The sequence below is a fragment of the Pezoporus occidentalis genome, unplaced genomic scaffold (assembly GCF_034315485.1).
Source record: "Pezoporus occidentalis ecotype Australia unplaced genomic scaffold, CSIRO_AGI_Poc_V1 ctg402, whole genome shotgun sequence".
Classification (NCBI taxonomy): domain Eukaryota; kingdom Metazoa; phylum Chordata; class Aves; order Psittaciformes; family Psittacidae; genus Pezoporus; species Pezoporus occidentalis.
Window position 1 is genome coordinate 44,725 of NW_026915728.1, and position 27,718 is coordinate 72,442.

The following is a 27,718-nucleotide window of genomic DNA, read 5'->3' on the forward strand; positions in this document are numbered from 1 at the left end:
GATAGGGACAGAGACAGAGCTAGGGATAAGGATAAGGATAGGGACTAGGATTGGGGCAAGGATAGGTATGGGGATAGGCATTTGCATAGGGATAGGGATGGGGATGGTGATAGGGATAGGCATATGGATAGGGATAGAAGTAGGTGTGGGGGTGTGGATAGAAGTAAGTGAAGGGATTGCAATAGGGATAGGAATTGGAGTAGGAATAGGTGTGGGGATAGGGATAGGGATAAGGATAGGCATTGGGATGGGCAGGATAGGTATGGGGATAGGCATGCACAGGGATAGGGGTAGGGATGGGGATAAGCATAGGGATAGGGACAGAAATAGGTATGTGGGTGGGGATAGAAGTAGGGATAGGGATAGGGAAAGAAATATGGAAAGGGATAGGGATAGGCATAGGCATAGGGATAGGGATACAGACGGGGATGGGAATAGGGATGGGGATGAGGGTAGGGATGGGGTCAGGGATGGGGATACAGATGAATGGGGATGGGGATAGGGTGGGGGTACAGATGGGGCAGGGATGGATGGGATTGGGGAAGGGACAAGGCTGGGGTAGGTGTGGGGACAGGACTGGGGCAAAGGCAGAGGTTGGGGCCGCATTAGGGGTGGGGATGGGGGCAGTTTGGGGCCGAGGCCGGGGTACTGGTGGGGGTGAGGGGTCTGCAACCCCCAAGCCCCCCTCAGGCTGTGGGTGCCCATGGGGAGCTCACATCGGGGTGATGGTGGTGGGACAGCAGAGCCTGTGCATGGGGCAGCTGGGGAGGGGGAGATGGACTGGGGGGGCTATGAGGGGGTGCTGGAGGCATCCTCTGGGGGGCCACCAATGCCCCGGGGTCGGGGAGAGCAGGAAACAATGGGGGGGGATCCAAGATGCTAAAGGTCTCTGGCACTGGGAGAGCCACAGAGGGAAGGTGATGGAGGAGGAGAAGGAGGCAGGACGTGACTTCATTAACCATTAAACCCATAAGAAGCCACGTTATTCCTTCAAGTTTTGCATCCAGGACTTCTGTTTTCCCTTTATTTCCCCTTTTTCCCTCAGGTGTACCAGTCAGGAGGAGCTGGGGGGGGGGGGGGGAGCAGAGCCAGCATCCCCATGGGAACCCCCCTTCCTTCCATCCCTTGGGACAGCTTCATTGGGCTATGGGAGAAGCAGCTTTGGAGCAGCAGCAGCTTCGGAGCAGGTTTGGGGTCTTTGGGAAAGCAGCATTTGGGGCTAAATCCATGGGAAGGACTTCCATGGCCTCCCTTCCCACCTTCCCTTTGGGTGCTGAGCAGTGGGAGGAGGATGCAGGAGCTCCACGAGGATGCTCCGAGATGGGAAAACACACTTGGACAGCCCAGAATTCCCAGGGTTTGGGGGCTCCTTCAACAATAAAACTGGACCTGCCCTGGAGGTGCCCCCAAACCTCCTCCATCCGTGAAGGCAAAGGGGTCCCTTCTCCATCCGACCAGACCTTTCCCTCCCAGTGAGGCCAAGATGGGAGGAACTGGGAATAAACCGGGAAATTCGGCAGCTCCAGGGGGAAAAATAAGGAAAAGCCAAGGGATTCGGAAGGGGGGGCAGGATTCTCCCACCTCCCCTTGCTGCCTTGCCACGCTTGCAGAGCAGGGAGGGATAAGAACAGTGACACAAGCATGAATGAAGCGATGAGGGGAAGGGAAAAGGTCCTTGTCCTGCCTAAATCCCAACCCTCATCCAAATATGCCATTGGGAAGTTGAGGGCTGAGCATCCCGGGAGGATCAAATCCCACATTCCAGGAACGGGGAATGACCCCTGGCCACGGGAACAAGGAGGAACCAAACTTTCCCGAGGCTTTCCATAAAATCCTTTATTTTAAATATCTCCCTGCGCAATCCTGGGCACACGCAGGATGTGTCCCCCCCATAGGGACAGGGCGGGGGGGGGGGGGGCTGCCCCCCTGGGCCAGGCTGGGGGTCAGTCCGTGGTGATTGTGGTTACGTGACATCAAACTGCAGCGGGGGGATGCAGGAGCCCCTTGGGGTGGGGTCTGGGGGGGATGAGCCCCAAGGCAGCTCCTGGGTGTTGGGGGGGGGGGGGGGGGGGCTCAGGGCATCCCCCTGCTCCTGTCACAGCAGTGTCATGAGTGGGTGTCACACCGGGGTTGTGCCATGGAGCATCCCAAAAGGTGGTGCCACCGCAGAGCATCCTGCCATGGTGGTGCCAACACAGAGCATCCTGACATGGTGATGCCAACACAGAGCATCCTGCCACGGTGATGCCAACACAGAGCATCCTGCCATGGTGGTGCCACCGCAGAGCATCCTGCCATGGTGGTGCCACTGCAGAGCATCCTGCCATGGTGGTGCCACCGCAGAGCATCCTGCCACGGTGATGCCAACACAGAGCATCCTGCCATGGTGGTGCCACTGCAGGGTACTCCACCAAGGTGATGCCACCACAGAGCATCCTGCCATGGTGGTGCCACCACAGAGCATCCTGCCATGGTGCTGCCAACACAGAGCATCCTGCCATGGTGGTGCCACCGCAGAGCATCCTGCCATGGTGCTGCCAACACAGAGCATCCTGCCATGGTGGTGCCACCGCAGAGCATCCTGCCATGGTGCTGCCAACACAGAGCATCCTGCCATGGCGGTGCCACCGCAGAGCATCCTGCCACGGTGATGCCACCACAGAGCATCCTGCCATGGTGGTGCCACCAAAGGGTACCCTGCTATGGCAACGCCACTGCAGGGTACCCCACCAAGGTGATGCCACCACAGAGCATCCTGCCATGGTGATGCCACTGCAGGGTACCCACCAAGGTGATGCCACCACAGAGCATCCTGCCATGGCAATGCCACTGCAGGGTACCCATCAAGGTGATGCCACCACAGAGCATCCTGCCATGGTGATGCCACTGCAGGGTACCCACCAAGGTGATGCCACCACAAAGCATCCTGCCATGGTGGTGCCACGGCAGGGTACCCACCAAGGTGATGCCACCACAAAGCATCCTGCCATGGCGATGCCACCACAGCTCCAAGCCCGCCATCAGCCCTATAGAGCTCTTTCCCCTCACAACATCCCCAATCCTGAGAGCAGCCCCAGCATCGCACAGCCAAGGCTGAATCCTGCCCCATCCTCACCCTCTGGGGTCAGGGTGCTGAGGTGGGAGCAGCGGCTGAGGGTGCCCCAGGGCTCTGCTGGGTGATGGGAGCAAGGGGACGGGGTTGTGCTCAGGTTGGGGCCCACTGCAGTGACTGCACTGAGCACCCAGCACCCCAGGATGGGGCGGGGGGGGGGGGGCTTTGGGTACCAGCTGATGGCAAAGAGCCCCCTTGGTCTGATCCAGAGTGTCACAAATGCCCACACCACATCTCCCTTGCTGGGGAGTCAGGGGCTCCTCAGCATCCCTGGGGCTTTGCTATGGTGGGACAGCACCAAACCGGGATGGTTTAGCTCAGGACAAGCCTGGGGATGTCTCATGAGCCAGGGTGGTCACTGGGACACCACCAGCACCATTGTGTCATCATCCCGGCCCCCCCCAGAGGACAAGCATCCCATGGGAGCAGTGCAGGGAGACCTGGACCAGCCACTGGGATGCTCCAAGTCATCAGCACAAAGCCCTTTGCACGGGGGGAAACTGAGGCCCAAGGATGCAATGGCCAGGCAGGGACAGAGCCCAGAGCCCAGCGCTTTGGGGGTGCCCCCCTCCTGCTCCCCGGGGCTTCAGCAGCGAGCCCAGCACCGGCTGACAGCCCAGAGGGCCCCATCCGTAAGAGGCACTGAATGACCACGGCCGTGTCAGCACCCCCCCAATGCCCCCCTGGAGCTGCTCCTCTCCCACCCTGCACAGCCCAGACCACAGCATCGCCTTCCAGACCCCCGACGGGCCGTGCCCTGGCCGATCCATGGGGTGAGGGGTGCAGGATGGGGCAGCACCGGGGACACGCAGGGACCGCGCCGGACGTGACCAGGTCCAGGCTCAGCACTGGGGTGAGGGGCTTCGGGGGGCTGGAACGGTGTGGGTGGGGCGGGCACACTCACACACACGTGTGCACACTCATACATGTATGCACACTCACATGTATGCAGTCACATGTATGCACACACACACGTGTGCACACTCATACGTGTATGCACACTCACATGTATGCAGTCACATGTATGCACACACACACGTGTGCACACTCATACGTGTATGCACACTCACATGTATGCAGTCACATACATGTATGCACACACATACATGTATGCACAGTCACATATATGTGCACACTCATACGTGCACACTCACGTGTGCATGCTCACACACATGTGCACACGTGCACACTCACATACATGTATGCACACTCGCATACATGTACACACACATGTATGCACACTCACACACATGTATGAACTCATGTATGCATACTCACACACATGTATGAACTCACAGACATGCACACTCACACGTCCAGTCACACACATGTATGAGCTCACACATGCGCACACTCGTACATGTGTGCACACTCACATGTGCACACTCACACACATGTATGCACACTCACACGTGCACACTCACACAACACACGTGCGCACTCACGCATGTATGCACTCACTCACACACACATGTGCACACTCACAAACACACATGTGCACACAAACACAGGTATGCACTCACACACACATGTGCACACTCATACACACATATATGTCCTCACACACACATGTACACACTCACACACAGGTATGCACTCACTCACACATGTGCACACTCACATACATGTATGCACACTCGCATACATGTACACACACATGTATGCACACTCACACACATGTATGAACTCACAGACGTGCACACTCACATGTCCACAGTCACACACATGTATGAGCTCACACATGCGCACACTCATACATGTGTGCACACTCACATGTGCACACTCACACGTCCAGTCACACACATGTATGAGCTCACACATGCACACTCGTACATGTGTGCACACTCACATGCGCACACTCACACACATGTATGCACACTCACACGTGCACACTCACACAACACACGTGCGCACTCACGCATGTATGCACTCACTCACACACATGTGCACACTCACAAACACACATGTGCACACAAACACAGGTATGCACTCACACACACATGTGCACACTCATACACACATGTATGTCCTCACACACACATGTACACGCACACACATGTACACACACACAGAGGTATGCACTCACTCACACATGTGCACACGCTCACACACACATGTATGCCATCACACACACATGTGCACACTCATACACACACGTGCACACACACACAGGTATGCACTCACTCACACGTGTGCACACTCACACACAGGTATGCCCTCACTCACACACACATGTGCACACACACACACATACACATGCGCACTCACACACACAGGTATGCCCTCACTCACACACACTCACTCACACACATGTGCGCACACACACTCACACGTGTGCACACACACACACGTGCACACACACTCCCACGTGTGCACACTCACACACACATGTGCACACTCACTCACACACAGGTATGCCCTCACTCACTCACATGTGCACACTCACACACACACATGTGTGCACACACACAGGTATGCCCTCACTCACTCACACGTGTGCACACACACACGTGCACACTCACACACACACATGTTCACACACACTCACACACACACGTGCACACTCACACACACAGGTATGCCCTCACTCACTCACACGTGTGCACACTCACACACACAGGTATGCCCTCACTCACTCACACGTGTGCACACTCACACACACATGTGCACACACACTCACACAGGTATGCCACACTCACACACACATGTGCACACTCACACACTCACATGCACACACACACAGAGGTATGCACTTAGACACACTCTCACACGTGTGCACACTCACACACACACGTGCACACTTACACACACAGGTATGCCCTCACACACACACACACGTGCACACACACTCACACGTGTGCACACTCACACACACACGTGCACACACACACTCACACGTGTGCACACTCACACACATGTGCACACACACACGTGCACACACACACTCACACGTGTGCACACTCACACACACATGTGCACACTCACTCACACAGGTATGCCCTCACTCACTCACACATGTGCACACTCACACACTCACATGCACACACACACAGAGGTATGCCCTTACACACTCACTCACACGTGTGCACACTCACACACACACACACATGTGCACACACACTCACACGTGTGCACACTCACACACACAGGTATGCCCTCACTCACACACATGTGCACACTCACACACACACGTGCACACACACACACACAGAGGTATGCCCTTACACACTCACTCACACACGTGTGCACACTCACACACACACACACACGTGCACACACACTCACACACATGTGCACACTCACACTCCCCCCTCCCCGGACGGGTGCTCCCCGGCTCCCCCCATCCCCGGCTCCCCCCATGGCGGGTGCGGGCTGCGGGGCGCAGGGCAGGGGGTGCCGTGGGGCTGCCGTGCTCAGGGGCTCTGCTCCGCGCTGCCCCTGCAATTGTCCTTCCTCTCCAGGCGCGTGTAGGGCTCGAACGCGGACGGGCCCAGTCCGTACGCGCCGGGGAGCTCGGGGAGGCCGCCCCGCAGCGGCGCCCCGAAGCCGAGCGCGGAGCCCGGCAGCCGGGGCGAGGGCGAGGGCGAGGACGAGGAGGAGGAGGAGGCGAGAGACGGGAGCTGCAGGCTGAAGGCTCCCGGCGCGGGGGGGCTGCTCGGGGCGCCGAGACCCGGGGACGCGGTTCCCGGCGTGGCCAGCCCGGCTCCGTTGCCCGTGGGGCTGGCGATGGGGTGGGAGGTGGGAGAGAGGAGGCTGGGGGGGGCCGGCACGGGCAGGAGCCGGCCCTGCTCCAGCAGGCGCAGGATGTTGCAGGTAGCGAAGGACTCGGAGGTGGGTGCGGAGCGTTTCTCGGAGTCCCGGCTCTGGTCTTTCTTCTGCTTCGTGCGGCGGTTCTGGAACCAGACCTTCACCTGCGGATGTGCGGGGTGGGGGGGACGGGATGGGAGGGATTGGGAAGGGGAGGGGGACACAGAGAGGCACGGATGGAAAGAGAGCGCGGGGGGGCCGGGAGAGAGGCGAGAACCGGGAGAGAGAGTGAGAGATAGGAGAGAAAGACGTGTTAAAACAAACAGCCCGGCGAGATCCACCCCCCGAGACAGGGACTGCGGGGACTGCTGCCCACAGGGAATGGGCACACTGGGATGGGAGCCCAGGGACGGGAGCACAGGGTAGGACCCAAGGGATGGGAGCTCAGGGGTCAGACCCTGGGGATGGGACCCTGGGAATGGGAGCTTGGGGATGGGACTCTGCACACAGGACCCCAGGAATGGGAGCTTGGAGATGGGAGCCTCGGGATGGAAGACCAGGGATAGGACCTGGCAATGGGAGCCTCAGGATGGGAGCCTGGGGATAGGAGCCTGGGAGTGGGACCCTGGGTATGGAAACCGAGGGACGGCAGCTCTGGAATGGGACCACTGGGGATGGGAGCCCAGGGATGGGAGCCCACGGTAGGAGCCCAGAGGCAGGAGCCTGGGGCTGAGCCGCTGCCCTGTGCCGGCTCTTCCAGGGATGCTGAGCTATGGGATGTGCTGGATTCTCTGCTGTGGTGATCACCAACCCCAGATCTGTGTCCCCATCTGCAAACCCTTCCCTCACCAGGTCAAGACAGGGGGCAGAGGGTCCCTGGCCTTGCCAAGGTGCAGGGGAACACGTTAGGGAACAGGGTGGTTCCTGCTGGCCTGATGCAGGGCACAGACCCGCTTCTGCGCCCCAATCCAGCTGGGGCCATCCTCAACCTGCCTCTGGCTGCAGCGAGGAGCCCATAGGCCCCCTCTGACCCACACGGATGGGGCATGGACCCGGTCCTCAGCCCGTGGCTCCCGGCCCCCTGCAACTGCCCCCTGCTTGTGTCCCTCCCTGGCGGAGCAGAGGGGTAGGAGAGGCAGAGACAGACAGAGAGAAGCGTGAGGGACAGACGGACGGAGATGGAGGTGAGGGGAGGACACGGATGGGAAGAGACTCGGGTTAGAGCCTGGCGGATGGTGGGAGGCGGTGGCGCGTGTGGGGATGGGTCGGGTGCTGCAGGGACCCCCTCCCCGGGTAGCCCCAGCCATGGCGCAGGCTTGGTTCCCTCTGCCCTGGAGCAGCAGGGCTGGAACTCATCCATCGGGAGCTCCGTGGGGCAGGAAAGTCACCGGTGACAGAGCCCTTGTGCACCCCCAGCACCACGGACCCCCCAGTGCAGAGCTACTGGAGAGGGGGCAGGTCCCAGGCCCCCAGCCCCTTGCCAGGGGTGTAAGAGTGTGGGGGAAGCCAAAGGAGGGCAGGGATGCTCCAGGAGGAGCAGTAGAAAGTGCTTCCAGGGATGGGGGACACCAGGATCATGGGAATGAGCCAAAACCTCCTGGGACCATGGGTCTTTGCCAGCCCGTGTCCTACTTCCCCTTATCCACACAGTCCCGCATGGAAGCTCCTGAGGACATTCCCATGTCCCAGGGCATGGAGACCCAATACAGAATGAGCAGATTTTTGGTGGGGACCTCCTAGAGCTGCGGAATTCCAGGGACCGCAGAGCCCCAGAGCACAGGACTTGTAGAGCTCCACAACCCCATGAGTGTACATTGGTCCACAGAGAAAGGCACAGCCCCAGCGCCCTCCACCCAGAGCATCCCCAAACCCAGCTCTGGAAGAGCAAGAGCTCAACCGCCCCCATCAGCACCATTATATCCTTGAGGATGGGCATGAAGTGCCCAGGAGCTGCCCCATGCCGTGCACAGCAGAGGTGGCACCAGCACCACCCTTCCCATAGGCAACACCCTGACCCATGGGGCAAGCTCAGCATCCCCCAGTGCTTCCCGGTCCCAGCCTCACCTTGCTGTGGATGGATATTGAGGGATGTGTTGGAGCACATCCTCTGGGATGAGGATCATCTCCATCCCTGAGCCCCAAACCAAGGTGCTCCAGCACCTCATGGCCACGCACACAACCCAATGCAACCCAACACAACCCAACACAACCCAACACAACCCATCACAACTCAACACAACCCAACACAACCCATCACAACTCAACACAACCCAAGCCAACTCAACACAACACAACCCAACACAACACAACACAACACAACACAACCCAACACAAGAAAACCCAACTCAACACAACCAAACACAACCCAACCCAACCAATCCAACCCAATCCAACCCAATCCAACCCTGCTTCCTTCAGCCCAGCTCCAGGGCTCGGAAGCCCCCACCAGCTTCCCTCCCCCTGCCCCGGGTGTCTGTGTGCATCCCCTCCAAGTACCCTGAGGTACTGATGGGTCTCAGGGACCCACTGAGGCTGTGCAGGGGTCTCCAGAAACATTTAGCTTGGAAAAAGACCTTTAAGGTCGTTGAGTCCAACCATGGACCCAACACTAAACCATGGTTCAGTGCAAAGGGAAACTGAGGCACGCACAGCCCCCTCACTGCAAAGTGCCCCGAATCACAGCTTCTAACACGAGGGGAGCCCGCAGGGCAGGATCATGGAATCCCAGAGTGGTTTGTGCCGGAAGGGACCTCAAAGCTCACCCAGTTCCAGCCCCCTGCCAGCGATGGGCTATCAATGCAGCCCAGAGCAGAAGAGGACCCGCTGGGTTCCTCCTGACCCTCCCCATCTCACCCCTGTGCTTCCCCTCTGCGTGCTGCTCTAAAGCAGGGTCTGCTCGGGCCTCACAGGCTGACGGGAGCTTTGCGGTGCCGCATGCGAGGGCAGGGTCACCGCTGCCTGCACGGCTGAAGTTCCTACTCAGCTCGTCAGTAATTAGTAGGCCCATGTCCTTTTCATCCCCCATTACGATCAAGCTCCTCTCGGTGGAGATGGAAATAGGCTCAGCCAGGCGCAGCCCTGGACAAATCCATGAGTAATTCCCCCCTCCCACCCCCCGCAGCCCTGATCCTTCTCCCAGCAGCATCCTCCACGGCTCCCCTCGGTCACTTCCTCCTCCCAACCCCAAGTTCTCTGCTCGCTTTCTGCTCAAGGGGTGAAACTCATCCAGAGCGAGCGCTTGCCAACCCCATGGCACCGCTCCACGTCCTTCCTCTCCTCCTCATCCCGGTCACCGCCGTGAACCGGGATGTGCACTGACACCCTCCCCGGCCCGGCCCGGAGGAAGGGCAGGGAGGACCATGCTGGTGGGTACCACATCTCAGCATCTATGGAGGAGGCAGCGTAGCCCTGTGGGCAACGCTTTGTCCCTCAGTTAACATCTGGTTGGTAACTGAAGGGCTGCGGGATGGAGCCAGGCACCTCCAGCTCCCTGCAGCGCTGGGGGTGGAGGAGAAAGGGGGAACAAGAGCATCCGTTCCCTGGGAATGGAGAGAAAGGGCAGTTCCCAGATGGATCACTCAGAGGGAGAAGCCTCCCTCTGCTCTGTAAGAGTCCCAGGGAGAACCCACAGCTCCTGGCGGCTGCAAATCCCTTGCTTGGGGCTGTGGGACTCAGGACCACACGTGTCAGACCCATCAGGTCAAGGCTGGATGCAGACAAAGAGACAAGAAGATGCATCTGGATGCGATGGAGGAGCAGGACATGGGAGGTCATGCGTTCACCAGCACGGAGGGAGCTCCCAGAGGACAGAGGGTAAGAGGATAGAGGAGATGACTGTGACAGCCCCAGGAGATGCAGCACGCAAGGAGCAGCCTGATGCTGGAGGTATGAGGATAACCGTGAGCTGCAGGTTGGTAAAGCTGCAGCAACATGTGGAGGAGTCCTGGCACCGGGTGTCTGACCCGGTGCTGCCACCACATCTAATGGCACCCTTTCCGTGAGGGGAGTGAGCTGTGGGAGGGATCTCAGGATGAATCCCCTCCTGTTTCTGGATCTGGAGATGCTGCTTTGGGCTCTGCAGCAGGAGACTGATAAGAGCAAGGGACTCCTCATCAGGGTGGGCAGAGATAGCACATTATAGGTACACGTCTGGTGTGAGGTGTCCATGTATGTAGCAGGGGGGTGGAACTGGGTGATCTTGAGGTCCTTTCCAACCCAAACCAGTCTGGGATTCTGTGATGCCACGTCATAGGCACAAAACAAGGTCCAAAGGCTGGGACACAGGCATGGAATTCCTGACTCTGACACCAACCACACTGGATGCTCACCCCTATTCTGCCCAGCCCTGCAGGGAAAGGCGCTGCTCAGGGACAGCAACACTTCTGCTTCGGGGTCTGGGTACTGAGCATGGGGGACTTGGATGTCTTATAAGAGCAAGTAGGGCCAGGCCAAGGGGAATGGCTTTAAGCTGCCAGAGGGGAGACTGAGATGAGCTCTTAGGCAGAAGCTCTTCCCTGGGAGGGTGCTGAGGCGCTGGCACAGGGTGCCCAGAGAAGCTGTGGCTGCCCCATCCCTGGCAGTGCTCAAGGCCAGGTTGGACACAGGGGCTTGGAGCAAGCTGCTCCAGTGGAAGGGGTCCCTGGAGCTGGATTGGAGATGGAGGAGCTTTAAGGTCCCTTCCAACCCAAACCATCCTGTGGCTCTGCAGCAACTCTATGGCTGGTCCCCACCTCCCCGAGGACCTTTAGGTGCTATAGAACAGGACCTGCAGTACCAGCAGAGCATGAAGGAGACAACAGTGCCATAACAGGTCTGTCCCGGACAGGCAGAGTCACCCAAAGCCTTCAGGACTCATCCCAACAGCCCTCAGCATGCAATAAAACACCGCCAGCATCTCCCTGACCCACCACAGCTGCAGGTCCCACGTACAAGGTTGTGTTTCCACCCCTTCTTTTCACCACATCTGAAGCTGAAGATACCTATTCTTGGTGCAAGGTCAATCCTCTCCTTGCTGATGCAGAGGCTGGACATGGTGTCCGTCTAGCCACGACCAAGGGAATGAAGCCTCAGCTGCACAGCGGGTGGAAGAGCCATTGGAAGTTTGGAAGCTGCTGCTTAGTCATCGGAGGAGCTGATTCCTTGTGTATGGTGTGAAACCCAACTGGTTTCACCCACGGCACCACGGAGCTTCCCACCCCGTCACCCTCTCATCCCCTCCTCACAAGCCCTGCTGTCACCAGCAGCACAGGAGAGGGCTCAGCCCCTCCAGGAGCTGGGGCTGAAGTTCACCCTTTGCTACGTGCCTCCCATCACATTCCCAGTCACAGGGAGCGAGGGAAAGAGAATTCACAGCAAACCCATCCCAAAGCGGCCGGGAGGAGGGCTCCAGCGGGGCTGGTCGCAGCCCGGTGCCGCAGCTCTGGAGCAGGGATGCAAAGCTTGACTATATATATCTATAAGGTACATATATATTGTGTATATATATCAAATACATCTCTAATACGTATATATCATTATATAAATGCGGATATTTTCCCTTCTTCCCCCCCAGCACAGCCCCAAAGCCCTAACACTGAGCAAGGAGAGGGACAAGGGGATGCATTGATGGCCACCGGCAAAGCAGCGCCTCTATTCCCTGTGCTCCCAACAGCTCCTCCCGCAGCCAGAGCGTCCCCAGGGCCGGCGGCCGCTTGGAAAACACGAGCCTGGGAGTGGGAAGAGCCCTGGGAGAGCCGGGACAGAGATCCCGCATCCCCTCGGCTGTGCCGCCGCAGCAGCCTCTATCTGAGCTGCGTGGGGGCAATTCATTTACTCGGTTTGATTGGATTTTGCTGTGTTTATTATCTTATTTTAATTTTGTTTTATTAATTCCATTCTCCTTCCCTTTCCTTCCCTTCTTTTTCCTTTTCCTTTTCCCGTTCCTTTTTTCCTCTTTTCTCCTTTCCTTCCCTTTCATTTCCTGCCCTTTCATTTCCTTCCCTTCTTTTTCCTTTTCCCATTCCTTTTTCCCTCTTTTCTCCTTTCCTCCCCTTTTTTTCCTTCCCTTCTTTTTCCTTTTCCCTTTCCTTTTTTCCTCTTTTCTCCTTTCCTTTCCCTTCCTTTCCTTTCCTTTCCTCCCCTTTCTTTTCCTCCTTTTCCTTTCCTTCCCTTCCCTTCTTCTTCCTTTTCCCTTTCCTTTTTCCCTCTTTTCTTCTTTCCTTTCCTTTTCATTATATCCTATTCCGGTTTTCTAGTCCATTCTATTAATTCTATTCCATCCCTTCAATTCTATTCCTTCTATTCCATTCTATTAATTACATTCTAGCCTATCCAGTCCTGGGGTTAATTCTGTTTTCTGCTCTTTTCTACTCTGTTAATTCCATTTCCATTTCCCCCCTTGGTTTTCAACGCTATTTTCCACCCTTTGATTGTCCTTTAAACGCACGCACACGGACCCAGAGCCCCTGCCATGGCCCGACCGAGCTGCCGGCCCTCCAGGTACCTCCCCTCAGCCCCCCACCACCCTCCGGGGCTCTCCCTGCAGGAAGGAGCTGCTCCAGGAGCCCTCGGGACGCTCCTTGCTGCTGCCGCCCGCTCTCTCCCATCGCTGCCCGGCGCAGGGGGGGTGCAGGCAGGAATGCGATGGGAAATGTCAGCGAGCATCTGGGCTTCTCGGGGCGCTCGGCAGAGGCAGCGGGACGGGCGCCCGGACAGAGCCCACCCCTCTGGAGCGCTCAGCACCAATCCTGCACCGCATCACAACGGCTGCGAGCGCGCATGGAGCCATCCACACACGCGTGCAGGGAGGGAGCACCCGCACAGACCCCACACACACAGACACAGACACAGACACAGACACAGACACAGACTCACACCGCAGCATCTGCACCGGTCACGGCTCCGGGCACGGGAAGGAACCGGGGCCGCGGGATGCCGGCACGGAGCCGGTGGCTCGCAGCCATGGCACAGCGGGAGCTCCGGCACGGCGCGGGGCTGGGTGCAACCGGAGCCGGGCACCGAGCACCAGGAGGTGGCCGGAGCCAAGCTGGGAGCTCCCGAGCCCCTTCTCCGGAGCCGCGATGCTGCCCCGATCGCTGCCCGGCATCCAACAGCTCGCAGCCGCAGAACGAGTCCTTGCCAAGCAGTTAATCCCAAAGGAGACCCCGCACGGGCAGGCTGAGCTCGCTGGGTACTCCAGGGATGGACAGGTCCACCACCATCACCCTCCCCTCTCTTGATCACATTATGTGGCTTCAAGCCAACGCGTTTTACCAGTCTGTGGCTGAGCAGCAGCGGGATATCGCTCCTGAGGGATCACAGTTTGGCAACAGGAAGCCAAAGCCCCCGTCCCTGACCACCCTGCACACACCAGCACCTCCCAAAACCCCTCAGCATCCTAGTGCTCGGCAGCCAAACAGCATGGAAGGATCCTCATCCAACTCTGGACCCCAATGAGCATGGTCCTGGATCCCGACGCCGACCCCAAACAGCATGGGGTGGTCCTCACTGTCCCCTGGGACCCCCACGAGCATTACCCCAGACGCCAGCACCCGCACGGGGAGCCCTGGGGAACGCGTTATGGCTTTTCCATGGTGTTTACTCCCTGGCAGGCCTGCCCTGGTGCTGGCCCCAGCGCCAGCACGCCCCACGTCCCACGCCGGAGCACCGTCCATCCGGGACTGTTCCCATCTGCCGGCCGAGGCCATTTTCCTCACCGGGATTAGCTCCCGCCGCCATCAGCTGCTGCCCGCTGCGACACAGGGGAAGGTGGGACCCAGCTGATGCACCGGCATCTCCCCATGGCACCCTGCATACCCTTCCTCCTCCTCTTCCTCCTCCCTCCATCCCAAACGGGTCCGTGGGCTCGCGGAGGCTCAGGCCCCAGCATTGCATAAGGCATCGGCTCAGCACCCAAAGCTGCCTCACACACAGGTTTCATAACGCTGCAGGACCCGGCTGCCTCTTCCCATCACAGCAGGAACAGGGATGCAACCAGCCCTCAGCATCTCCTCCAGCCCCCTCTGCACCCCAACAGCACCAGAGGCCACCCCATCTGCACCACACACCCCAAACCCTCTGCCATAGCCCAGGGCAAGCATGGCTGGGGCCGTGCTTCCAGCCACAACGAGCTCCAAACCATGTGCTGGGGATGTCCAAGGTGGGAACTGACCCCGACCCACCGGTAGCCCAAACCCAGAGCATCCTCTTGATCCCAAACTCCAGCCAGAAGCGTGCTCTCGCCCTGCTTTTGCTCCGGAATTAAGGATATTTGTTCCACAGCAGGGGAACCTCCTGGGTGCGCTTTGCAGATGGAAGTGAGAGGAAGGAGCAGGGAGAGACAGGGATGGACCGGTGGGGGTGAAGTGTTCTCCGCCATCCAGGCTGGTGGCCCTGGAGCAAGGTGTTCCCAAGGGAGCATCCTCCAACACACGGAATGGGGTAGAGACAGCTCCGGTCTCCTTGGAAGCACCACCAAAGGCTGATGGGGGATTTCCCCCCATTCCCAGGAAGTGCTGCCTGGGATGGATGGGACATGGCACCCATCGCTGGCCATCCCACCCAGTGGCCAGCACTGAGCTAGAGGGTGGGAAGGCAGAGCCTCGGGTTTGGGGATCCTGCCCCAGCATTGGAGAGCTGTCACCAAACCCAATTCCATCAAAACTGTCGTTTTAGGAAAGAATTCCTCTTAAATCATATCCAATGGGAGTGTGCTGAGAAAAACTGGGAATGGCTCTGGGAAAACCCAGCCCTCCCGCAACGTTTAGAGATGAAGTCTTCATAGAATGGTTTGGGTTGGAAAGGACCTTAAAGCTCATCTAGTTCCAGGATGGCTGGAGGGATGAAGGGATGGAGGCAGGGAGGGATGGAGGCAAGGATGGAGGGATGGAATCCTCCCCAGGACACCCCCATTTTCTGCATGGTCTAGCAAAGGGGCTTCCAACAAAGCTTTGGGAATCCAGCTTTCCCCGAGCTCTGCAGAGACTCCAAGATTCAGGAGCAAGCAGAGCAGCATTAGGGTCCTACCTGCCTCTTGTGCCTTGGGGAACCCCAGCCCACATCTCCCACCACCAGGCTCTATGATGCTCTCCCCATGAGGGGACAACCTGGGTTGGTGCAACCACCGCTGCACTGTTCTGCTGCTGCAGGACCGGTGGTTGACAACAACTCAAGGTGTGATTAATCTTTAATAGCATCATCTTAATTGCTGGGCTATAAATAGAGCTTCCCACCCCTCCTCTGCCTCAGCTGCTGCCTCGCATGTGCTTTGGGGGATCACAGACCTGTGAGTACGGGATGCTCGGGGCTATGGGACGCCAGCAGTGATGGAGCCATAGGAGCCTCTGCCAAGGATGGCCCAAGAGTGCCTCTATGGAGGTCTGTGAGACCCGCTGTGATGGAGCTCATCGTGCCGGGAGCATCCCATGGGATTTCCAGCAGCCAGGCAAGCAAGGATCATGGAATGGTTGTGTTGAAAGGGACCTTAAAGCTCTTATAACAAAGCCCTTGCTTTGCTCTTGCCCTTACAAAGAAGCAGGGTGCTCAGACCTCGCTCCACTCCGTACCCCGCCATCCCTCTGCAAATGCTGCACAGGAGCCCCAGAGCTCGGCGGGATGTTCCAGGAGGTGCATGGATCCGAGAGCAGCGCTCCTTGGTCGAGGACACCGCTGTATCCCAAGCTCCTGCCTTTGGGAACGGGTGAACCACCCCCTGGCAGAGGGACAAGGCTCGGAGCTGGGTGCAGCCAAGCGCCTGGGTAGCCAGACCTCCAAAGGAGCCCTTGGTTGCTGCGTCAGGTCTCTGCCCTGGCAGGAATGAGGGCAGGAAGAGCTGGCACAGACACAAGGTCACTTGAACCTGAGCCCGGCACTGAACTCCTGCCCCAGGGAGCAAATCCCCTCATCCTGCCCATCCCGCCTGCATCCTGCCGGGGGATTGGGGGGAATTATCCTCCCTCCATGGTCCCTCTGCCTCCAGCTCCTCTCTGCCTTCCACCTTCCATGGCACTGAGGAGGGGAACTTCATCCCCATTGGGATGCATCGCCCAGAGAAAGCCAGTTCTGGGCGCACGGGGTTGAGGATGGATTGTGCTGATCCAGGGCTCACCCAGGCTGTGTCCGTCTCCTGGGTGAGACATCTTGCCTTCATTAACTTGGCAAGTTAATGAAAGCACATTCCATGGGCTAATTGAATCCGTTTACCACTAACCACATCCATGGCTCAATGGCTTTGGGCTGGGTCTGGAGCAGCTTCCAGTGATGCAGAACAGGCACAGGGATCCCTGGAGGGAGGAGGCGAATTCCCAGGGCTGGAAGCACCCTCCTCATCCTCACCTGAGTGACTCCAAAACTTCCCCATGTCCTGTGCCCCGTGTCCTACGTCCCTGTGTCCCATATCCCACATCCCAAACCCCAACCCCGTGTCTCTATCAGCACATGAGGCAATCGCCTCCTGCCTCCAAGCCTGCCAGAAAGCAGGATGTGATGCCAGGAGAGCAGCACGAGAGGCTCAAAGGGGCTCTTGAGGTGGTTCGTGCTCCGGTTGGGTTTCCTGGTGAGAGGACCCACTCACAGGGATGCTGGGCTGCAGCTCTCCAGCCGCAATGCCATCGTGTCTGCTCCTATCTCGTCACCCTGCTCTCACACAGGAGCAGGGATGAATCATCCTCCCTCCGCTGAGCATCCAAAACCCCTCTGCAGCAGCCCCTTTCCTCTCCACCCACGGTGACATGCGGTGGGCTCCCATCGCATCCAACAAAGAGCAAAGTCAGGAGGAGCTGGCAGGGAGAAGGTTCCTAACCTGGAAACCATGACACAACCCAGTGAGGGGATGGGGAGGATCCATCCCACCACCCCAGCCATGGGCACAAGGCAAATAACAGGAAAGAGCCATGCTGCTGCTGGTTGGGAATCCACCAACGATGAGGTGGAGCAGGTCCCACATGTCCTAGGAGATGCTCCTGGATAACGCTGGGAAGGAAACCCCCAAAACATCCAAAATTGCTGTAAATGCCCATCCGAACTGATGACCAAGGAGGAACCTGGTGGGACAGGAGTGGCTGGTGGTGATCATCCCATCTCCAGGCCACATCCACACTGGCCATCACCCGTGGAGTCACACAGTGTCACAGCCCGTAAAGCCCTGTGGTCAGCCAGCAATGACCAAGGAACCCCCTGGATGGTGAAGGACCAGGGTGATACCTGAGTGTGCAAAGAGCCTGAAACCGTGGTCCAAGGGGACCTGCACCCGTTAATGAGAGGGAGAAACTGATCCCAGGCATGGTGGTGGCTGGGAAGCGACAGGGATCCAGGACGGCACAACTGGGAATTTGCTGCAGGGAAGGAAAAGCTGTGAAGGGCAGGGAGGGGATTAAATAAGACAGAGGTGAAGGAGAGAGGTGGGAAAACAGAGGATGCAGGAGGAGGGGGGAAGAGGAGAGGAGGCAGACGTGGTCCATGGGTGTGAATTTGCTCACTGAGCGATGAAGGCAGTGAGTAAGCAGGAAACAAGTGGACATTAGTCCCTATGGAGAGGGGTTAGTGCGACCATTCCCGCTCCATGGAGGTGACACTGGGAGCAGGGCTTTGGCTGGGACACCAGGAGGAGGGACCCGCATCCAGCTCACCACGGTGCTTTATTCCTTATCCCAGCACCTCCTTGCATCTCCCCCACCAAGTAAGGCCTCTCCTGACCAAACCCCATCCACTCTGCTCCCAAGAGGAATTCTGTTCCATGCTCCCCATCGCAGGACCACGCACGGTGAGTGCCAAAGCACCACGGAGTAACAGGGGCTCCCCAAAAGCAGCTCCTTGGCACAGGAGGGAGGCTGGAGCCAGGGCAGGTCTGGGAATCCTGGATTTGCTTCCTATCTGAACCCATGGATCCATGCAGCTGCCTCCAAAGGAGCCTCAGTGGCCAAGGAGGGGCAGACTGGGCTGGCTGGGTTATTCCATCATTCCCACTTGGTTTGCACTGCAGCCTCTATTACAGACATCAACATTCCATCCTCTCCCAGGCTCATATCCCTCCACACAGGCCAAGAATCCCTGGAGCAGAACCAGGAAAACCTCTCCCCACAGAGCCGGGAATGTTGGGAAGGGGAAGAGGTGCCCACCCCAGCTCAGGGTCCACAGGGATAGTCCCCATGGCACACCCAGGGATGGAGCATCCGTCTGGGAGCAGGAGAGTAAAGCCACAGGGACAGGGGAGCGACAGGGATGCAGGATCCAGGTGAGATCCATCCAGCTCATACGCAGCCGAACACCCAATCCCGACAGCACCCATGCCATGTCCAACCCCACTCACCCACCCTGCTCTGTGGGTGCTCCATAAGGACCGCAGATCCCTGTGGAAACCCTCCGGCACCCTACAAGCCTCCCAGAGGCTCCCAGTGGAGCCAGGGGATGCTTCCCATTGGGAAGCTGTGCAGGGTCCCCCACTGAGGGCTGCCCTGAGCCCCCCTAAGCCCTAAACTCCACCTCAAGAGAAAGGGATGGATGGAGAGCAACGCAGCACCACGCACGCTTCCCACTGCAAAGCAAGCACCGAGCCCCATCCATCCGTATGGACGTGGGATGCTCAACCCACCCCAGCCCCATTTCTGCTCCTTCCTTCCCTCCCCACGCCGGTCCCCCCCCCAATGGAGCCCCATGGGGCTGGTCCCACCGCAGCCCTCACCTGGGTCTCGGAGAGGTTGAGCTGCCGCGCCAGCTCCGTGCGCTCCCGGCCCACCACGTACTGGCAGCGCTGGAATTCCAGCTCCAGGCGGTAGAGCTGCTCGGCGGTGAAGGACGTCCGCGTCCGCTTGGGCCGGTCCAGGTCCAGGCCCTTGGGAAGCACGATCTCCCGGATCGTCCCTTTGGCATCTGCCAAGGGAAGAGGGGAAAAGGATCAGGAAAACGTCTCCCAGGAGGAAAACTGCTGGGATGGGGAGGAAAGGGACGGGGAAAACGGTCCCCAAATGGTGCTTGCTGGGTGCTGAGCTCGCTGCGAGAGTGACTCCCAACATCCCGCAAACTGGAGCTGAAGGAGGTGACTCCATAATTCAGGATCCCCCCCCCCCCGGCCCCAAAAGCTGTGAGTTTATAACCTCCAGGGAAAGGGAAAAAGTGGGAATAATGTGGGGGGTTTAAGGGGATAAATCGAAACCAGAAAGGTTTCTAAGGAAAGAAAACGTTTAATCCCAGGAATAACCATTCCTGAGAGCCAGAAAGCAAAGAAAACGGTAAATACCAAGGAACCGTTGGAATTAGAGCTTTTTTTAACAAAAAAAAAAACGTATTTTAATTCATATTGCTGCCCTTTCTTGGGAATACTGGGAAAAATCTCGGTCACCACTCCCTTCTTTCCAGAATCATTCCCGCTGAAGGGATAATTCCTTCGAGAGCAGCCCCTGTTCAACGAGGGGCCACGGACACCGCAGGGTTTAGCTCTGCCATCAGCCCACACCATGGGATGCTTCCCATGGACCTTCCAAAAGAGCTCTGACAAAGGATGAGCTCCCCAGGGTGCTGGGAATCCCATCCCTGCTCCACGGGTTGGGATGTGTCCAGATGGGCTCGGATGTGGCACCAGGGATTAAAATGAGCCTTGGGTATTGCCCGCCGCGTTCCCATCACCCCCAAACCCCTCATCCTCCTCATCCCTTGCGCCAGCTTTCCTTAAGTAACTCCAATGCTGGAGAAGAGCCTGGATTTGGGAAGCTGCGGAGCTCCCCATTTCTTCCCAGTGGCTTTCCAGCCACAGACGCCACTGTGGGCTCCATGCTCAGCTTCCAGGGCTGCCGGTTCCCAATCCCAAAGGAAGCCAAGCTCCCTGGCAGCCCTGGATGGAGGCAAGTTGCTTTCTCTCCTTTGGGCTGACTCAGCCATGGAGGGATTATGGAATTGCTGGGGCAGGAAGGGGGACAATAGCGAGGAGCAGCCTGGGAAGGGGTGATGGAGACGGTGTGGGGATGGTGGGGACAGCGGGGGGCCGGTGGGAGTGGGGAGCAAGCACAGACATGGGCTAAGGACCCCAATCCCAGAGCCAGTTCCCACCCTACGTCATGGTACCCTTGGGCTCCGATCCGCACCCCCAAAGCCCACGGATGAGCGCGGAGCTGTCGCAAAGGAAAGGGCTTCTTGGGGCATTGGAGATATCTTGGGTCGGGAGATCCCTGGTGGGATCAGGGAACCATTTTGCAAGGGAAGAGCGCTCGCAGAGATGATGCCTGGACCACATCCGTGCCCGCGCCGCTTCCCCAGCGCGGCAGCAGCCAGGGCCGATGGAGACGCGCCGGCTGCAGGATTCGGCCCCTCCATGATGCGGGCATTATCATGGGTATTATTTATTGTTCTTTCCACCCTTCCCAGCAGCTGGACGCAGCTCGGAGGGAGGGGAAGCGATGGGAAGGGATGGGGGGACAGCCTGTGGTGCCAGCCCGGAAGAGAAGAGGCAAAACCCTCACCGCAGCCCCTATTGCGTGGCGCAGACCTTCCCTGCTGCCCATCCATGTGGATCTGGGGAGCTCAGAGCCATCCCCTCCTGCCAGCAAGGCCACAACACCGCCATCCCTGAGGCACCCCATCTTGAGAGCCTTCCCCCATCCGGGATCCTACTGGATCCCAGTGGATCCCAGACCCACAATTCCCACCCAGGGGTTTCCAACAGGCCTTAAGCGGGACCTTAGGGACACATTCAGACCCTGGGGATCAGGCTGCACCCAATGGCACCCAGGACAAGCTTTGGGAATGACCCCCCAGAAGCAACCTGGTGCCACGGGGATCCAGCTCTCCTCCGCCACAGCGCTGAACACAAGGCAGGATGGGCAGGGGCGAGTTTTGGGGTACAGCCCCCCCCGGGGCTGGGGAGCAGCGATTTCAGAGCCCGCACTGCAGCGCGCCCGGAGGGACTCATCCTGCACATCAACACGTGCAGCAGAGCCCCGTACCCGCAGGAACTGCAGGGAGGGAGCACAGGACCCCACAGCACCCCCAAAAAGCACCGTAGGCCCTCGGCCTCAGCACCGGAAGGTGCAGGGGGGGCAGCCCGGGATCTGAACCCCCTTTTCCAGCCGCCCCTGGGGCTGCAACGGGACTGAAGCGGCTCTTTCGGCCAGCCCAAGTCCCGTTGATCCCCTTTAAGGACCGATCCGGTGCTGATCCGCACCCTCCGGCCGTACCCGTGTACAGCGGCCCTGCCGCCTCGACGAGACGGGGATGGCCGAGCAGCCATGGCCGCCCCACGGCGGAGGCTGAAGGCTCCGTTCCACCCTCTCCAGTGCCCGGTACGATCCCATACGGAGCCTGGGGGAGCACCGGGGACCCCCTCGGTGATGCCAGGGCATGAAGGATCCCACCGCTTCCTTCAACAGGGCCCTGGTGAAGGCGGAGGCTGCTCCGAGAGCCCCGGTACCCACCAAAGCCATGGCGGGCGAGCACCGGGAATGGGCTGGAGAGGGAGGGAGACGGCTCGGGATCAGCCCTGGCTCGGAAAACATGTTATATATAATATATAATACATAGTATATAATGTATAATATATCATATATGTACTCTGCATCTTATAGATGTATGAAAATAATAAAATCACCTCGCAGAACATGAACCTGGAGACGCATCCCCGGCACCGACCCGTTCCCGAGAGCAGCACCCAGTGGGCCCCGTGGGTCCCTGTGCCCCCCGGACCGGGTGTCCCCGCCGCATCCCCCCGCTGGCTCCCGGCCCCGCGCCCGTTCCTTGGCTTCGTTCCTTGCCCGCCACCATTTTGTCGGCGCCGTGGCGGCTGCAGTAAGATGGTGAGAGCCGCCGGGCCCGGGGCCGGGGGGTGCGGGCACCCCGCGCCGGGCTCCGGGAGGGACCCCCCGGGCAGGACCCGTCGGGGCGGCCCCGGTGGGGACGGGGCTGGAGGAGAAGGGGCCTGACCCCAGCCTGACCCCGCTGGGGATGCGGCAACCGGCTGGGCCTCGGCGACCACCGGGACCCCGGGGATACCCCGGGGACATCCCGGGACACCGGGGGGGGGGGGATCCCCAGAGCCGCCCGCACCCCTGCTGAGGTGCCCAGGGAGGGCTCGGGCTGCACCAACGGCGCTGTCGGCGACAGGCGCCTATCGCGACAGCCGGGAGAGAGGCTTCGGTGAGCGGCGGTGCTGTTTGCAACGCCGGGATGCCCGAGCCGAGCCGTGCCAGGCCGAAAACGGACCCGGCTCAGGCTCTGCCGGCCCCGGGCACGGAGAACGGATACGGCCGAGCCCGGGCCGCGGCTCCGGTCCCTGCCCGAGTGCGGGGCTCGGCGGCGGAGCAAAGGCCGGGCGGCCTCGGCGCTGGTCACCGAGCGGCCGCGGAGCTTCCTCGGGCCCCGGCTGGGAAACGGAGGCAGAAGAGGGGGGACCGGACCCCCGAGCATCGCCGGACGGAGCCGTGCTGCAGCCCCGAACCGGGGAGCGCTCGGCACCCGCCGCGGACCCCCAGCTTCGGGGGGTCACCACAAACCCAGCGAGCCCCGGGCCGGTGGAGGGTGATCGAGGGCGGAATGCACCGGCCCCGGGTCCCGGCGTACCGGGCACGTTGGGTCCCTCATGCCCGGGCGAGCGAATGGTGTTATAAAGGGAAAAATAACATAAATGTATATATGTGTATGTATATAACCCTCTCTCGCCGCCGCTCCATGACGCTTTTCTCCTGCGACAACGGTTTAAAAGCGGAGCCGAGCGCTCGCACCCCTCTCCCGCTGCCCGCGCATCCCCCCGGGGGTCCCCGGCCCCGTGCCCCGATCCCCGCTCGGCCCCGGAGCCGCACGGCGGAGCGGGCTGCGGACAGGGCCCGCTGCACGGAGCGGAGCCGGCGGGAGCCGCGGTGGCGGCGGGGCCGGGAGGCCGGGGCTCGGAGCCGGCCAGCGCCCGGGAGCGGCCGGGGATGCGCTGGAAGCGGGGCCGGGGATGGCGGGGGCCGGGTTCCCCATCCCGCTGTCAGGCGCGGCGGGGAGCGGGGACCCGGGACGCGGCGGCGAGCGCAGGAGGGGGGTGCCCCGGTGTGGGAAGCGGGGCCCGGGGCCGCTGCCCCCGTACCTCGCACCAGGATGCGGCGGCAGTAATCCGCCTCGCCGGGTCCCGCCGGGCTCTCGCTGTCCGGGGCGCGCTCCTTGGAGGAGCCGGGGCTGACCGACGACGTTCCCGGGATGTCCTTGAAGCCGCCGCCGCCGCCGCGCAGGGCGCTCTCCAGCTCCGCCCGGGTCGGTGCCTTCTCCCGGGCCCGCCCGGTAGCGGAGGGCTCGGCCCGCAGGACGGGGCTCCCGCCGGGCTCGGCCCCTCCATCGCTCATCCCTGCGGGCGCCGCGGCGGGATCGAAGATCGGGAGGGAGAGAAGGAGACAGAGGGAAAGGGAGAGAGGAGGCGAGGCTGGGCGGGGGGGGCGGGGGGGGGGGCCCCCCCCCCCAGACCCCTTCCCCTCCCCGCCCCTCTCGGCCCCCCTCCCCGGGGCTCACCCCCATAGCCGGAGACCCCCGGGGCCGTCGCTCTCTCGCCTCTCGGCGGCGGAACCGGCTCTCTCCCACCCGAGGCGGGGGGGGGGGGGGCTGGCATTTAAAGCTCACCCCCCCTTCCCCGTTCCACCACCGAGGAGGGGGGGGCACGGTCCCCGTCGGACAGTCCCGAGGGGGGTAAAAAGGAGTTTAAAACTTTGACAACCGGTTAAAGCCCCCCTGGAAGCCCCCTCCCCAGCTCCGCCTCCCGCCCGCACCTCGCTCCGGGCGAACTTCAGGCGCTCCGGTCTCCACCGCTGCCCTTCCATGGGGCACCGGTGCCGGTGCCGGCGGGGAGAAGCCGCCTGTGCTCGGTCTCGCCGCGCTGCGCTGGGATTCGTGTGCGGGGAAACCGATACCGGGAGGTGGGGAGAGGAGGAGCGGGGGGGTATTTTAGGGGGAGGAGAGAGCTGCGGAGGAAGCGGCCGGGGGTGGGACCGGGGAAGCGACGGGTCCTTATTCCACCGGCCCGTTCCCCCCCTCTCTGCCCGCTCTCCGCTGCTCATCCCCGGCCCCGGGAGCGGGCGGCCGAGCCCCGCCGCGAAGGGAGAGGCTCGGGGGCAGCCGAGGGGCGACTTTACCTTCACGGCCCTCACAGACGCAATTTCCTGCACTCCCGGTCCCCGGCACCGGTTGGCAAACAAAGAGCCCCGGCCCCGGGGGTACCCCCTTGTCGGGGCGGTCACCGCGGGGAGCACCGGAAGGTTCAGCCCCGGTGGAAACGAATAAAGCCATAACCGGGTACCGGCTCTGCCCGCGCCCCTCGGAGAGCCGGGTGGGGGGGGGATCCTGTCCCTCTTCCCACCGTGTGCCCCCGCAGCCCCGTAGGCCGAGGGTCCCCGTTGCTACCGGAGTTACCCCATCGCCTCCCCGGGATCGGGCAGCGGGGGAGCCCCGAACCCCCTCTCTGCTCTCGGCAGCTGCATCCCCTATGCCCCGAGCAGCCTCCGGTAGCAGCACCGGGACCTGGAGCTGGGTGAGCGGCTCCCCGTGCCCAGCTGGAACGGACGCGGCCCCGGGCACCGTCTCAGGCCGGGGCTCCCCGTTTCCAAGGGCAAAACGGTGCAAAACCGGCTGCTTGGGGGGGGGAACGGGACCCTGGGGACACCCCTCTTGGCCTCACCCCGACCCCTCAAATGGAAGCGGTTGTGATTGACGGGGAATTGAAATCATCAATTGGCCGTTGATGCAGCTGCAGCACCCCCAGAGCTCAATCCCCAGCGCACTGGGGTCCGACACCCCCGGCACCGGGGCCGGAGCGGCGCGTACCGGAGGGGGCTCGGGCCGGGCCGGTTTCACCAGGGAAGAGCTCGGCGGAGCCAGGGTCGGGCTTCGGGCAACGCCGGAGGGTTCAAGGCCTCCAAATGTGCCCTTGGGCCGGGGTGGGCCCGAGTGTCCGTGCCTGCGGCGGCCTTTGCCCGTCCTGGAATAACGGGAACAGAGCGGAGAGGGTGAAAATAGAGGAAAGGAAGAGACAAAATAAAAGGAGGGGAATGAGATAAAAGAGAGAACGGAAAATAAAGGGGTGGGGGAGAAGGTGAAAAAAAAAGAGAAAATTAAACGGGGGAAAGGGAAAACGAAACGGGAAAATAAAAAGGGGAATGGAAAATTAAAGGGGGAAAGAAAATAAAGGGGGAAACAGGAAAAATAAAGAGGAGGAATAAAAGGGGATAAAGGGAAATAAAGATGGGCGAATCAGATGAAAAGGGAGGAAAAGAAAATAAAACAAACGGAAAAGGCAGAGTGGGGAACAGCGGGAGGAAGGGCCGAGGGTGAGCGGGATGGAGCAGCAGGTTTCGGGTAGGGACTGCCGGCTGCAACCGGCTCCCTGCTCCCGGTTCCCCGCTCCTGGTTCCCTGTTCCCCCTCCTCGGTTCCCGGTTCCTCGCTCCCGGTTCCCCACTCCCGGAGCTGCAGCCAGGCCCGGGCTCCGCTCCCAGCGGTGGCTCCTGTGCCTTTGGGCAAACGATTCCTAACGAAAACCGGGATCAGCCCCCCCGCCCGCAGCACCCCCTCTCCCAAAGTCCGTCCGCAGGGCCCAGGCACCGCTTTAACGCTTGGGGACGGCTCCGGGCCGGTCTCCAGTGAGGAACCGGGGGGGGAGCCGCCTCGTAACGAAATCTCCTCCCTCCGCCGAGCCCGAGCACCGGCCTCGCAGCGCCGGTGGGCCCCGGCCCCGCCGCCCCGGCCCGGTTCTCCCGTGATGGGCGTTAACGGTAAAGGGGAAAGGGATTTGTTCTGCGTGGGTGTGAGATCTCAGGGGGCAGCGGAAGGGAAAAGCGGGATCCTAAATCCCGCAGTGGTAATTGTTATTAATAATAACAACAAATTATACTGCTCCTCCGTCAGCGTTCGCGTTGTTGATCTTGGATTTGCGTTGTTATTATCCTCCTCCTCCTTCTTGTTTTCTTCTTCCTCTTTGTCCTTCCTCTTCTCCTCGTTTTCCTTCTTCTTTATTACCATCAATATTATCATTATAATTGTTATAATGATTATTATCGTTGCCATTATTGTTATCATCATTATTATCTTTATTGCTCCTATTTTCTCTCTCCCTCCCGGGCCGTACAGAGCAGGGCCGACTCCGTGAAGCCCATCACGGAGGGAGCAGCCCCGGTTTCATCCCCGGTTCAATCCCCTGCTTCAGCAGCCGTTCCAGCCCCTCGCCGCCTCCTGACACCGGCACCAGCCGCTGCCGGCTCCCCCCGCTCCGGGGCCGTGAAGGGCCGAAAACAAAAATCCCCGTATTCCCTCGTTTTCCCGTTTTCCGCCCTGGAGAAAGGCCCCGGAGCTCGCAGGCCCGGCACCCCCGGCTCGCTGGAACCGAAGGTAACGGAAGGCCGGGCCGGTGCGACCGCGTTTCCCCGGGCCCACGGCCCACACCGGCGGCCTGCGAGCCCCGGGACCGGGCGATGGGGATGGAAACGTTCACGGGGAACGGAGCCGCCAAGCTCGGGGAGCCCTCCTCATCCTCACGGTGAAGAACCCGGGCCCAGCCCGGCGGCCCCCGGTGCGACCGAGGATTCCCGGTGTTACCGAGGGTCCCTAAGGGATGTTGAGGGTCCCCGGAGCCGCGGTAGCACGGCCAGGGCCGGGGACCGGGGGGGAAATGGAACGGGAACGGGGGAACGGGAACGGGGGCTGTGCATGAACATAGGGGAACGGGTACAGACAAGGGACACGAGGGAACGGGAACGGACGGGGTGGAACGGGTACGGGATGTGTCCATGGACACGGGGAGACTGCGTAAGGACACGGGGGGAAACGGAGCGGGCACCGGGACCAGTGTGAAAACGGGCAGGGACACGGGGTAACGTTGATGGGCACGGGAGGGACTGTGCAGGGACCCGGGGGGCTGCTCATGGGCAGGGAGGAGCCACGT

General features: G+C 60.5%; 1 protein-coding gene and 1 long non-coding RNA gene across 3 annotated transcripts; one reads left to right on the plus strand and one right to left on the minus strand.

Annotated features, from left to right (window-relative positions):
* Positions 1-2,380: 2,380 nt before the first annotated feature.
* LOC134171497 (uncharacterized) lies at positions 2,381-3,077 on the plus strand. 2 transcript variants are annotated; one of them, XR_009967655.1, is made up of 4 exons: positions 2,381-2,676; positions 2,735-2,763; positions 2,849-2,893; positions 2,950-3,077. It is a non-coding gene; the product is annotated as an uncharacterized LOC134171497 (long non-coding RNA). The 2 variants fall into 2 exon arrangements; XR_009967654.1 differs by having other exon boundaries at positions 2,381-2,763.
* A 3,448-nt stretch (positions 3,078-6,525) lies between these two features.
* Positions 6,526-24,718, minus strand: VAX2 (ventral anterior homeobox 2). The gene is made up of 4 exons (XM_062633772.1): positions 24,556-24,718; positions 23,886-24,140; positions 19,515-19,702; positions 6,526-7,023 (listed from the first exon to the last, which is right to left on the minus strand). The coding sequence occupies exons 2-4, from the start codon at positions 24,136-24,138 to the stop codon at positions 6,526-6,528; spliced, it is 939 nt and encodes a 312-aa protein (XP_062489756.1). The 5' UTR covers positions 24,139-24,140; positions 24,556-24,718.
* Between the last annotated feature and the right edge of the window lie 3,000 nt (positions 24,719-27,718).

Bases quoted from the DNA above. Each gene is read 5' to 3' on its own strand.
- VAX2 (XM_062633772.1), bottom strand. From the start codon at position 24,138: ATGAGCGATGGAGGGGCCGAGCCCGGCGGGAGCCCCGTCCTGCGGGCC. The intron at 19,703-23,885 runs GTACGGGGGCAG...TTCCCTTGGCAG, and splicing joins CCGCCGCATCCTGGTGCGAG to ATGCCAAAGGGACGATCCGG. The intron at 7,024-19,514 runs GTGAGGGCTGCG...GCACATCCGCAG, and splicing joins TCAACCTCTCCGAGACCCAG to GTGAAGGTCTGGTTCCAGAA.